The sequence below is a fragment of the Enhydra lutris genome, unplaced genomic scaffold (genome assembly GCF_002288905.1).
Source record: "Enhydra lutris kenyoni isolate GAN:26980312 unplaced genomic scaffold, ASM228890v2 scaffoldscaffold7, whole genome shotgun sequence".
Lineage (NCBI taxonomy): Eukaryota > Metazoa > Chordata > Mammalia > Carnivora > Mustelidae > Enhydra > Enhydra lutris.
Window position 1 is genome coordinate 1,296,519 of NW_019154091.1, and position 13,880 is coordinate 1,310,398.

Genomic DNA, 13,880 nt, shown 5'->3' on the forward strand with positions numbered 1-13,880 from the left:
AAGATTTTATTTATTTATTTGACAGACAGAGATCACAAGCAGGCAGAGAGGCAGGCAGAGAGAGGAGGAAGCAGGCTCCCTGCCGAGCAGAGAGGCTGATGCGGGGCTCGATCCCAGGACCCTGGGATCATGACCTGAGCTGAAGGCAGAGGCTTTAACCCACTGAGCCACCCAGGCACCCCCCCCTTTTTTTCTTTTTTAAAAGATACATTTATTTGAGAGAGAGAGAGAGTGTGAGCTTGAGCAGGGGGAGGGGCAGAGAGAGGAAGAGGAAGAGAATCTCAAGCAGACTCCCCACTGAGCGCAGAACCCCACACAGGGCTCGATCTCACCACCCCGAGATCATGACCTGAGCCGAAATCAAGAGTAGGATGCTCAACCGACTGAGCCACCCAGGCACCCCTGCTTTTCTTTATTTTACAAACTTTTTGTGGCAAATAGGGCTACTTTGGTTGCCAAAGGAAGTAATAAAGGTGTTATTTCTTTTTTTTTTCTTTTTCTTTAAAAGATTTTATTTATTTCTTTATTTGAGAGAGAGATGAGAGAGAGAGAGTGAGCTGAGAGATAGAGACAATAAGCACTGGTGGGGGGGCAGAGGAAGAGGGAGAGACAGACTTCCTACTGATCAGGGAGCCCACCATAGGGCTCCATCCCAGAACCCCAAGATCATGACCTGAGCTGAAGGTAGAAATTAATGGACTGAGCCACCCAGGCACCACCTAAAAGTGTCATTTCTATTGTAGGAAGACAGAAATGTAGCTGCTTGGAAGCAGGGCTAAGAACACATCATAAGGACTGAGAGACTTGCCCTTACCAGTATCGCAACTCACTCCCCGCCAGCCAACATCACATTCGCAGGAGCCATCGCCCGAGGGTCCTTGGTTGCATCTCCCATGGACACAAGAACACCCTAAGTGGAAAAGTGCCCACAGATTGTTAGCCCTCTGACCCGCATTCTGGAACTCATTATCATTTACCATGAAGACACACTTCACATGAAGGGCACTTTACTCTCCCACCTGGTTCCAGAGAACCACTGTCTTTAATGGAGGGCTGGAATCATGGGAAGGGTAGGGACACAGGAGATCGAGTCAAATCACATCATAATTTGATAGAGACCACTGTTGTGGGACCGTGTAGCACTATGGGTTCGCAACCCAAGCAGGGCGAGGGTGTCCTTAGCTAAGCATCGCAGAGGACCCAGCGTTGTGTGCGACGCCCAGGGATGGAACCATGTTTGTTCCATGAGGCCTGTACACTAGGTTTATATAAACCTGGGGAGGCACTGCTTTCTTTAACAACATAGAAAAGCCAATTCCTTTGTTATGCAGCAGTGCCGTGAGCCTCTAAGAGCTGGTGGAAAGCTTTGGATGCCTTCGTCCAAGAAAAACATTCAGATTTGGGGCTTTGCTGGACCCCATGAAGGTCATCTATGGACCACTGGTTAGGAAGACCTGCACAAGTGAACACAGAAGATGCTTCCAAATGACAGAAAGAGTCAGCACTCTAGTTGCAACTATATACGATATGGTCCAATTGTAATGATTCAATTATATATTGGTTTTGTCTGGCGTGGAATGCTGATGACCAAGCAGTGATAAAAAAAGGTCCAATGTATGGTTTTTAGGGCAGGGTAGAAAAAAATGCCTTGTTTTCTCATCATGGATTAGGCAATTCCTCCCACGTATGTGTGTCCTTGGGCACAAGGTCAGAGAAGGCAAACGGATGATGATTTTTGTGGAAACAGCTTAAAACATGTGGCTTGCTGAAGGTGCATTAATAGAATAGTCTTCAGGTAAAGGACTGCATGATTCAAGAGCAAGGATGTGGACCAAGCAAGAGACGTATTCAAATCTCAGTTCTGCCTCCCACCAGGTGTGACCTTAAGGGAAGTCATTCCACTCTGCCTTAATACACTAGTCTGTAAAATGGGTACATAAGGTTCCTGTGTGGGTTAAACCAGACACTGTGCACAAAGGGGCATTTCAAACTATCAAGCAATGTCCAAACTTGAGAGGCTGTGAGGATCCGTGTGCAAAGGCAAACACAAAAACAAAAACATGTAGTTGGTTGGGGAAGGTGGAGGAGGAGATTGGGGGTGGGTTGGTAGGTCCAGTTAGTGACTGCAAATATTTGGAAAACACTTGTTCTTTGCAAATTACACAACACCCATATTCTTAAAATTCACGTGTTGACGGAGGTGGGATTCCAGCCTGGCGGGTGATCTAGGGCGCTGAGGGCCCACTTCTCTGCCAGCCCTGGGGCTTCGCTCAGTGAGTGGGGAGGTCCGGCCCGGTGGGGAGGGAGGAGGGTGCGTACCTTGGTCGCAATGGGGGCCGTACTTGCCCTCCACGCAGGTCTCACAGGCCGTGCCTGAGAAGCCGTCTCCACACTCGCACACGCCTGTGCCGTTCACTCCGTCCAAGCAGATCCCGTTTCCAAAGCAGACGTTCTCAGCTCTTCCTGGGCAGGGCTGACACTGGGGACCAAAGAAGCCCGCACAGCATTCTCTTGTCTGAAACCAAGGGACAAGGCTGGGCTTGGACAAGGCCCCACACCTCCATCTCCCCGGGTTCTGTCCCGGTCACGGTCTGGAGATCCTGCCAGTGGGGCCGGGTGTGCCGGAAACTTGGATAGCGCATGGAGGGTGCCAGGGGCAGGACCCAGTGGGGAAGCAGAAAAGAGGGAAAGGATAAAGGCAAGCAAGAGACAAGGATGAAGAGCAGCGGGAAAGGAGGCAGTGGGAGCAGAGTGAAGAACGAGGCAGCTGACGGGACTGGAGGAGATTGTGCTGAGTGAAATAAATCAAGTGGAGAAAGTCAATTATCACACAGTTGCACCTACTTGTGGAGCATAAGGAATAACATGGAGGACATTGGAAGAAGGAAAGGAAAAGTGAATTGGGGGAAATTGGAAGGGGAGACGAACCATGAGAGACTGTGGACTCTGAGAAACACAGCGTTTTGGAGGGAAGGGGGAGGGGGGGTTGGGTGAGCCTGGTGGTGGGTATTAAGGAGGGCATGTATTGCATGAAACACTGGGTGTGGTGCAGAAACAATGAATCTTGGAACACGGAAAAAATAAAGTTAAATTTTAAAAAAATTAGAAAAAAAAAAAAGAACAATGCAGCTGATACCAGCAGGGTGGGAGGGGGAGAAGCGGTTACCATCCAGGAGCCTGGCCCCTTCCTGGTGTGTTTCTCATCAGGGGAAGCCTTCGGCATTTTGGAAGTAAATCTCTTGTTTTCTTTTTTTTTTTAATTTTAATTAAATTTTTAATTTTAATTCCAATAGAATTCACATAAAATGTTATATTAGTTGCAGGTACACCGTATAGCGATTCAGCAATTCTATATAGTACCCAGTGCTCATCATGGTAAGTGCACTGCACCCCTTAATCCCCGTCACTGGCTTTATTCTTTTTTAAAAAACAGTATTTATTTATTCAATTTATTTGAGAGAGAGAGAGAGAGAGAGAGCGCGCACGCACACACATGTGCTCGTTCGCCTGCATGGTGGGGGGCAGGGCAGAGGGGGGGAAGCAGGCTTCCTGCACAACAGGGAGCCCAACACATGGCCTGCATGGTGGGGGGCGGGGCAGAGGGAGAAGGGGGAAGCAGGCTTTTTGCACAGCAGGGAGCCCAACATAAGGCTCAATCCCTGGATCCTGACCTGAGCTGAAAGCAGAAGCTTAACCTACTGAGCCATCCAGGTGCCCCAGATGCCTTTACCCTTGAGGGCACTAACACACACATGTCTGCCTCACTCAGTGCTCAGCACAGGAAGTGCTGACACTGTCACCATACAACGTTGCTACATGATTACTGACTATATTCTCTATGCTGCATTTTTCATCTCTGTCTTATTTTGTAACTGGAAGTTTGTACCCATAATCCCTTTCACTGATTTCACTCATTCCCCCACCCACCTCAGGCAATGACCAGTTTGTTCTCTGTGTTTAAGAATCTGCTGTTTTTTGTTTGTTTGTTTGTTTGTTGTTGTTTTTTCCTCATTTTTTTGTTCCTTTGTCCCTTTGTTTTGTTTTTAGATTCCACATAGAGAATTACTGAATCACTGTGTTGTACGTGTGAAACGAATATACCATCGTATGTTAATTATACTTCAGTAAGAAATAAATGGGTGAGCATGGCTAGGTTCCGATAAAACATTTCTGGATACTGGAAAACAAGGCCCCAAACCCCCACAGGCTCTTCTGCAGCTCCAACCTCTGCAGCTTAAAGGCCAAACCGTCTTGCTTCTGCAGGATAGGCAGAGGCTATGGCTAGTCTTCTAGGGGGAAGAGGCAGGACAGGAAGTTATAAAGAATTTTCCAGCAGATAAAGATAAATTTCCAGCAGATTCCAAAGCAGCAGTGCAGACATGCTTAGCTCTGGGGTCCTATTTTCTAAACAAGCAGGTGCACCTTCTCTTTCCTCAGGAAGCCGGCCATCTCCTCTGTCCCTGTTGTGACAATGAGGAGGTCCTCCTAGGCTCTCAGTCCTTTACCATGCAGTTGAATAATGGAGCCTTTCCCAGTTTCCTGACTTACGTGGCTGTCCAGAGTTTTCCTGCTACCTCCACTACCTTACATGACAATGACAATGAGGATGATAAGGAGGAAGAGGAGAGGCAGAAGGAATCCGAAGGAAGCCATCTGAAAAGCGTGACATATGATAAAACTTCCCCATGCTGCTGCAGGCATTGGAAGGGCGATTCAATCGTTATACTCACAATGATGGTTTTCACACATTTTGCCTGGCACCCAATGAACAGGGATCGCTTGCCCATGAAATAAATGGTATAGATACATCTCCTCATCTCTTCACCCTGTGAAATGGAGATGATTACATCAGCTTTTGGGTGAGGGAGAAGTTCCAGTCTCTAAGAGCAAGTAGGTGGGGGACGTATTGCTGTTGCTCCCACTGAAATGTTCTGGAAAGTGAGGGGGTTGTCTTCCTGGAGCTGCTTTGTAAGTAAGAAGACACAAAAACACAGTATCGGCTGCCAGAACTGAACAGGTGGCAAAATCCAAATTATTATACCTTAAGGTGGTACTCTGTAAAAAGAACTTTTGTCTAGAGAATGAACTCAAGTTCGGGAGAATTGTAGAGCACATTAGATAAAATTATCCTGTAATAACAAGATTAAACTCTAGTGTGAGAATCAGCGTTGGTACCATCAGAAATTCTTGTTCTCATGCTGTGAAAGGTGCCTAAGCATCTATTTTTTTGTGATGATTGGAACATTATCAGAAGTGGCTTTTGCAATAAATAACTACAAGGAACATTGGTAATTAATTCACAGATATGTTTACTTCTCCCAAGTTTTCCATCTGTTTCTTAGAGAAAGTTGGAACTTCAATTATAAAAGCAAATCAGGCAGGTGAAACTCATCCAGACGGATGTGGTTTTGGATATGGAGTCTGCCCTTCTCTGATAAGATTTCTTGCTCTTATCCTTAACAAGCTTCCAGGACTAAAAGATGTAGAAAGTGAAAAATCCCTTCCTGTATTGTATATTGACTGATGTGAACCCCAGCTTCTATTTATGTATTAATTAAATTTTGCTTTGGTTCAAACAAATGGATTCAAGACTTTAGAAAGATGCGTGTATGAAGGTAAAATGAAATTAAAACCAAGTACAGGAATTGTGAGCAGTGAAAATGAGGTATGCTTGAGGTTCATTTTCTTTCTTTCTTTTTTTTTTTTTGAGGTTCATTTTCTAATTTGGACCTCCTGGGATCTGGAAACTACTTAATTAAAGCAAACAAAATACTTACTAGTTGTTTAGTTCCAAATGGGCAGACCGGTTGCTGGAGACACTTTCCACATTTTCCCTTGGTAAAACACAGAAAGGCAAGGTGAACATTTCGCCATTCTTACTTTTAGTGCAAAGGGAGGCTGCAAGTATTTTCCAGACCTTGGAGCTGAAGGTTTTAGGATGTAGAACTGAAACCCAGAAAGACATTAGGGAAGTTCATCTGGGCAACACTTGGGAGCACCTGGGAGCTAAGGGCTCAGGGTGGAGATCATATACACTATTATAAAACAAAGAGCACAAGTTGAGAATCACAGACATTTTTAAATGTGACCCAGTCCTACAACAGGAGGAGGCTAATGTGACTAGTTCTTAACTTGGCCCCCACCAGACAGGATAATGTGGTTGTTCACGGTTCTGGCTCTGGGGCCAGACTGCCTGGATTTGAACTCCTTATTTGCCACTTATTAGTTCTTTTTTTTTTTTTTTAAATTTTATTTATTTATTTGACAGACAGAGATCACAAGTAGGCAGAAAGAGAGAGAGAGAGAGAGAGGCAACCAGGCTCCCCGCCAAGCAGAAAGCCTGTTGCGGGGCTTGATCCCAGGACTCTGAGATCATGACCTGAGCCAAAGGCAGAGGCTTTAACCCACTGAGCCACCCAGGCAGCCCACCACTTGTTAGTTCTGTGAACCTAGGTACATTGCTTAACCTCTTTTGGCTCATTTTCCCCATCTGTAGAATGGGGATAATAATAGTACCTATTTTGTAGGGTGTGGTGAGGATGGCTTCATACATGTAACATGTGTATGAACCCATATAAAACCATTATAGCAGTATAAAATATGTGCAGTGCCTAGCACATAAGTGCCCCCTAATGTCAGCAGTCATTACTATTATGGAAAGATCCTACACCATCCCATGGACTGGAATGAAAAGTCTCCATTACCGCATCCTCTGTTATACTGAAATAATGCAACTCTATGTTTTCTGTCCCAGGAGACCAGGCTTGGGCAACACCTGCCATAGGTGGACCATCGCCCCCCTCCTCTCTGCACCTATGCTAGGTGTGTCATGTTTCTGTCTGAGGAAGACCATGGCTTGAGAATCCCGCTCAGTACAACCCTCCAGGAAAGTTCCCAGGCACCGAGGTACAGTTCATTGCACTGGATTATGAACCCACTGAGGGCAGGGATCATGTCTTATTTATCTTTATAGAGTCAAATTGATTCTGCCTCTTCGTACATCAGAGATGCTCACTCAGTGTGTTTTTGAACTGAATTGAGATACCTTGATAGACAAACCTTATGCTTAAACAATAAAAAATGAAGCCAACAGGTGCATCGTTGGCCTTGGGTATAACTTACTCGTACAATAGTAGTGTCATTATTATCACATCTATTCTTCTGAATTTCTAGAACTTTCCCCAAGCCATGGATCACTCCCTTGTCAGTGGCCGCATTGGTGTAGTTTATCGGAGCCTCATTTACATAGAGCTGTAAATAAGAGGGTTGAACGTGAGTTTGATTATAGTGATTTCAAGGGAAATAGCAACAATAAGGATCAGAGGCTATCAATATCATAGCAGTCTCGGAGATAGTCCAGTATTCACCTGGAAGGTAGCACTCTGTAGAGGAAAGATCTCTCCTGGGGAAGAAAGTCTAAGTAATGGTCCCGCATCTGGTACCATCTGGTTGTGTGACTTCAGGCCAGTTGCTTTTCCTCTCTGAATCTCAATTGTAAAAGGAAAAGGCTGTTCTAGATCATCTTTCAGGTTTCTATCCACCCCTCCCATTAGTTGGTTTATGGCGTTTGAAGAATTCTGAATCATGATTGTTACATGAGTCCCATCGGCAAAATGGCTCCCTGGGCATGCTCCCCTGTGCTGTGGACCGGTGGTCCTGGAGGTCTGAATGCATTCTAAAACCAAGGCATGGAGAATGAAACTCATTGGCCTTTCCATACATCTCTATGGTTAGCTTGTGAGCAACCCTTAGAAAGGCCAAGTGACAGGTATTTAAGAATAAAAATAATTAGCATTTTTTAAAGTGGTTTTGTTTGTGAAAAGTGTTCCACCAGATACTCTCATTTCCCAGTGTGTGGCAAGTGCTCAGATGTTCTGCATTATATGCTGCTAATTCAACTTCAACTTTGAGTTGCAAAGTGTTTTGTTTTGATTTTTTTAAGAGGAAGAGGCTACCTTAAAGATTAACGCAAAATGAGTGAATCCATCTATTCGTTCATTAATATAACTAATATAAGTGGGGAAAAGGGTTTTTTCAAGAATTGGAGTGTGTGTGTGTGTGTGTGTGTGTGTGTGTGTTTGAGTAGGTGTGAGTTGGAAGAAGGGGGAGTCTTTATTGTACTAAGAAAATGTTAAGTTTGTATCCAATAAGGGTTTAAAAATGATTAAGAACATCCCCAAACTCCCCACAGCAGCACTATTAAAATGACTCTTTCAATTGCTGAAATTTGAACTCTTGTGGAATGTTAAAGCCCCTTATGATTTACTTGGAGTCAGGTGACTTTCCATTGGGTGTTGAGATAAATCATGGCCGAGCTCCACAGAGGTCTTCTAGTGTTTGTGTAGATTTGGAAAACTAGCAAGGAACCTTACAGGTGCTGTCAAATGGTGGTTGAAGCATGAACTTCCAGAATTCTGAGAAACTGAACTATTTAAAAAATATCAAAATGACAGAACTTCTGATGCTATCATATGGTTGATTTGGCCTTCAAAACGTCTGAGTCATTTTCACTGTGAGATGTCCCCAGAGAATTATGCAATGCATTAAAATTTTTACTGGAACACAAGTTTTCTGGGTTAGAGAGATTTTTCCTGCAACTCTATTGTCCTAAGAGAAAGTAAATGAGTTACCAATAAGAGCAAAACCTCTACTGTGAGATAGAACTATTTATTTTAAGTTAAAGTCTCTCATGTAAAATTGCTCCAGATCAAAGAATTTCCAAACAAATGGAAAATAACCATGACAGAGTTGAAATGGATTCAACTAACTGCATTAGAAATGCATGGAGCACTGGGTGTGGTGCAAAAACAATGAATACTGTTATGCTGAAAATAAATTAAAAAAAAAAAGAATTAATCTCTATGTGATGAAGTAAGAAATGATCAGATAAAAAAAATCTAGTTCTTTACCAATAAAAAGTTATATATATATATATATATATATATATAATTATATATAAATATAATTTCCTAGTGAATGTGATTATAATTTCTAGTGAATCACAAGTGATTCAGTGATGATACTACTGAGAACATTGTTTTAACATTGCACTTTTTAAAAGGATCAACTACTAGTAATGCTAAAAAAGTCCATGATTAAACTTTCTTCCTCTTAATATCATGCCTCGTTTATCTTAAACAATAATTTGTTTTTATTACTTTTTCTTATGAGAATTTATCCTAGAGTTACACTGTGAGTTTCTTGTTGAATTTTCATAAATGAATATTCTTCCTTGATGTTTGAAATATGTCATTAGAATTATAATTGAAATACTTAACTTATTTAGTTTCATCAATTCTTTTTCATGAATTCTGAACACTGAAATATTTAGTGGTTGTGTGAGATAAATACTGGAGTCCTGGTATGGGGTTCAGCCTGTCCTGGGACCAGGGTGTGTATGATCAAGGAATCGTGACATTATTCATTTGGCTGCTGGATTCCACATGTCACTTGGCCCTGTGGAGTCAGTGCCACATCCTGGGTGTTGGGTTTTGCTGTCAGGTCTTCTATCTTAGAGACTGCTTGCGGACTATCTGTTGGGTTCGTTAGGAATCAGGGTCAGAGGGCACTTGTGACTGTTGGAATTCAAATACCATGATTAGTAAAGCCCACAATGATTATGCAAAGGCTGGTGACAGGGAGGGTGAGCGGGGAGCTGGGCAGTCTCTTTGCTCTTTATGGTGAAAGACAGACAACTGTCTTTTGTGGATAAGGCTTAGGAGGTACTGGTGAGATTATTCCAACATGGAAGTGATGACGGATGATAGGAGCTAAGACACTCACTCCTGGGTTTTAAGTAAAAGGGTTGCACCTGGTCATCGTGGAGAAAGAAGCCGAGGAGGTAGGAAAAGCCCATCATGGTCTCCCGATGCATGCCTTGGTGCAGGTCATTCTTCAGGAGTTTCTCCTCCAAGATCACATGATACCTGATTACGTCCTCCTCCTGCAAAACACTCAGGACTGAAAGTCAACCCGTAGGTCAGATAGTCCCCAGTCACTTAGTGGGCTGCCCCAGCATGCCCGGCCCTGTGGGAATTACTAGAGCAATAACTTGTTGAACGGCAAGGTCTGACCAAGGCAGTAGGTATGAAATACTAAAGCTGAGACACATCACCTCGCACGTGACGGTCTTCCACATGGGATGGTCCAGAACTCCTGCTATCACCCTAAAACCTGGACCGAAGGCATGAAGCTCAAGGGAGGATTTTAAAGATGATTTCTTTGAAGAGAGAGTCCCCAGCCTGCCTTTCACCCCAAGGGCCATGAGAGGAGACTCGCTGGGATGTTTTGAAGAATGTGATCTGTGTCCCCTGCAGATACGGTGGCCTGTGGGACTGGGGTTGTACTCAGACCTAAGCAATCTCGTGCCATGGATGGCTGGCAGGTTGATCCACTGTGGAGGGCCGAGAGGTATCCCAGCACTGGGACAGGCCCACGACTCCCAGTGCTGGCTTGGGACAAGAGAGGCTGTGTGTCCTGTGGGCCAGAGGTGTGGCAGGGTCAGAGAGAATTGGGGCCTTAGGTCCTATCTTAGATGGTGGCCTAGGGGGCTGACAGGTTTCCCCAGGGGAAAAGCTGGAGGCGGGTTCTGGATGCTTAGGGTCCAACGAGGAGATCAATGACTACAGGACTAGGGTGCATGCACGCAGGTCAAGGGGGCAACAGTCAGAGACCACCAATTATGTTTGGGGTCTCCAAAGAACCACCAGAGCATCAGAAGGAAGGAGGGAAGGAGGAAGGAGGGAGGGAGGAGATAGAGAATGAGAGAGAAAGGTCCCTATAAGACATTAATCAACATGATCTTTGGAGAATTTTCTTTCTCCACACTTAATAAGTATTTTATGGATTCACAGAAAAAAGGAAAGAAAGAAGGAGGGAGAGAGAAAGAGAGAGAAAGAGAGAGAGAGAGAGAATGAGACAGAGAGAGACAGCATGAATGAGTGCTTTGAAACACTGGCCCGGCCTAGGAAGAACAATGGCATTTCAAGACAGTGACAGTTAAATTAAGAACCTTCCCACCCTTTTAAGGTCTCCTCTTGACCACCAAGACTTTCAGGCCTTCAACCTCAGACCCGATGCAATCCACACTGAATTTAATGAGCTCAGGGAAGGGAATAGGAGGTTCCTTAAGTTGATTGTCTTTCAGCTCCAAGCCCACCCTCTACATTCTGTTTTGTGATCCTGGGGCCAGGACTCTGGTCCACATTTTTCCTTTGACAGGGTTCCTGTAAGGCTCTCCCACTGGAAAGCACTAGAAAGAGACTGTGAGGCCTATTAGAGCAGAAGGAAGGAGAAGGAATTTCCTCATCCTGTTTGCTTCCTGTTCTATGGGCATCACCCCAGCCCCACTCTGCACCCTAGAAGTGGTAGCTGATTCTGGAGGGCAGTTTCTCAGACATCAGCACCTGCTGGGCAACACCTTCTGCTAGAGTCTGGGTCTTGGAACCCCGAGGGACCGTCCTCCAGGGTCAGCGACACCAGATGACCAGCATCCCCTCCACTGAGGTCTGAGCTACAGCTCTGCGGAGCTCTTCCTCTGTATTTCTAAGTTTTGGTGATTCTAACCTCTTTCATTTGTTCTCCTAGCCTTTGGGGTCTAGATGCTTCCTGCGGTTGCCACCTCTGTGATTTCTCTCTCTCTCTCCTTTTAACCTTTCAGTTATACTTACACAGCTTTGTACCCAATAATCAATTCATAATATTAAACTCCCTCTGGTATGGTTTCAGTCTCCTGATGGATCCTGGTTGATTGAACAACAAGCCCCCTCCTCCAGCTTCCTGCCTGGACAAAGCCCCAGCAGGGAACCATGAGAGAAGATGTGATTTTAAAATCCAGCTCCAGGTATTGATTATTAGAGGGGCTGGAATTTTTTTTCTTAACTTAATGGAGACTCTGTTTATGACTTCAAATGATCTTAGGACTCTTGGGGGAAACAGAAAGGTCATGGGATTTCCTGAAGTTTCATGCCAAGGCAGGAAAAGAATATTTCCCACTGAATAGGTTCACAGGGACTAGAGCAGGGAAGGGGAGACAAAGTAAAGGTGATTTCTGACCCCTCCCAAGAACCCTACTTGTTCATGATGTCAGTCACAAAAGTGTAGGATACCGTTCCTGCCCTCACAGACTTTATAAGCTCCTTGGGGAGCTAAGGCCCTATTGCTTGAAAGGACAACTCATCACACCATACAGATGCTGAAGGGCGAGCAAATGGTCTGAACTCAGAGGCAGGAGAGATTTTCGGTTGGCTCAGGTGGTGAGCCAGCTTCCCCGAGGAGGTCAGACTGGACTTGAGGAATGGGTGGGGGTGATTCTGGAGGTGAAGACTGAAGGGGAGGCTTCCTGATTGAGGGGGGCAGTGTGTGCATGTGCACATGTGTGCATGTGTGTCTGCGTGTATGGGTAGATATGAACAAAGGTACCGAACACGCCTATGGCTTGTTTGGGGTCTCTGAGACTGTCACTCTTGTTAGACCAGGGCGATTCTGCAGAGAATAGGTGGGCCCTAGGACAGCTTAGAGGAACTTCAGATGTCCATCCATATTTCTCTAGGGTCTCTGTCTCAGCCACCTTATTTGAAGATATAAGGGAAAACAGTGTGCTTTTTGTACAAATATATCTTCAAACATGTCCTCCCATCATGGGGTGGGGGCTGGGGGCAGGGCAACCCCGGCTCCTAAGTGAAAATTCTGGAGCAACCACTGAATGAAAGATGAATGGTGGCAGTTGACAGAGGCCTCAGGTACCTGGGCAGGTGGTCTGAATGCCGTCCTGTAAGAAATGGGGATCCACCCAAGGCTTTTCAGGCACAGAGTGGCATGACTGGAGCCTGATATTCTTTGACAAAATCTTTTGACAGATTTGGGCTGTCTAGACCCAGACGTTAGGAATCAGGGAGGATGGAGGCGGGGAGAAGAGGAGGAGGAAGACAGAGATGACCCACTTCCTCCTTATCCCTGCCCCTGACATCTCAGTTGCCTGGGACCAGAGAGGCCAGGGTGGGGAAGTGGCGGGAGACCAGGAGGATCCTTCCAGATTCCTGAGACACCTGCATCCTTGTACTGGGGCCTGAGTGTGAACTTCCGGGAGTGTGAGTGAGACACACGGGCAGAAATTTGCCTTAAATATCTGGACATGGACAAGAAAATTTTGATGAGAGAGTGGAATGGTCCATGATTAATGGATTGAAAAATGTTGACTTTGAATGTTCAGAAAATAATTGTCCTGGTTATCGTTCCCAGTACTTACTAGAGTTGTGACCTTCTTCTCCCGGATGTAATTCTCAATGGCGTCATTGTTTGGAGCAAACACAGTATAAGCGCTGGCTGCCTCGATCACACTGGCCAGGTTATATTGCTGTGATGGCAAGAGACAAGAAGGTGTGAGGGATTTCCCTGCACAGGTACCCTGAGCGAGCGGGCTGTGCAGAGAACATGGTACTTACAATGATGTAGCCCCGGAAGATGGAATAGTTGGGCATCTGGTCCAGCCGGGTGAGCAGGTTTGGCAAGGAGACTGTTAGGCTTCTTTGGGGAACCAAAACCTGGGAAAGGAAGCCCCCAGAATCTGTTAGCATGTCTTCATAGGGCTTGCTGCCCTGTGGTAGGTAGGGTCATGTAACATGACGAGATGCAATGATAAGGACCCCTGCTAGTCCACAAAGCACTTCTGCAAATTTAACAAAGGACACCTTTTCCTCTGACGGTTGGCAACACCCAATGAGGGTGCACAGTCTGGGAGTGAAGTGGGCTGGGGGTGAGCCTCACGCTACCCTGAGGTCAGGCACTGATATGCAGAGCATGCCCTGCACACGTGTTCATGGTGGCCTTGGCAAAGGTGCCCATGGTGTCCAAGGGCAGGTGGAGGAGGTCCTTAGGGAGCC

At 45.4% G+C, this 13,880-nt stretch overlaps 1 protein-coding gene across 4 annotated transcripts in view; it reads right to left on the reverse strand.

Moving 5' to 3' along the window:
- The window catches only part of LOC111142039 (stabilin 2), a 167,851-nt gene that overhangs the window by 53,198 nt on the left and 100,773 nt on the right, over nucleotides 1-13,880 (reverse strand). For all 4 annotated transcript variants that reach the window (XM_022494966.1, XM_022494965.1, XM_022494968.1 and 1 more), the window contains 8 exons: nucleotides 13,443-13,541; nucleotides 13,247-13,354; nucleotides 9,812-9,943; nucleotides 7,123-7,251; nucleotides 5,778-5,834; nucleotides 4,731-4,826; nucleotides 2,320-2,515; nucleotides 815-910 (listed from right to left, as the gene is read on the reverse strand). In XM_022494966.1, coding sequence (XP_022350674.1) covers nucleotides 815-910; nucleotides 2,320-2,515; nucleotides 4,731-4,826; nucleotides 5,778-5,834; nucleotides 7,123-7,251; nucleotides 9,812-9,943; nucleotides 13,247-13,354; nucleotides 13,443-13,541 — 913 coding nt within the window. The remainder of the gene's footprint in view (nucleotides 1-814; nucleotides 911-2,319; nucleotides 2,516-4,730; nucleotides 4,827-5,777; nucleotides 5,835-7,122; nucleotides 7,252-9,811; nucleotides 9,944-13,246; nucleotides 13,355-13,442; nucleotides 13,542-13,880) is intronic.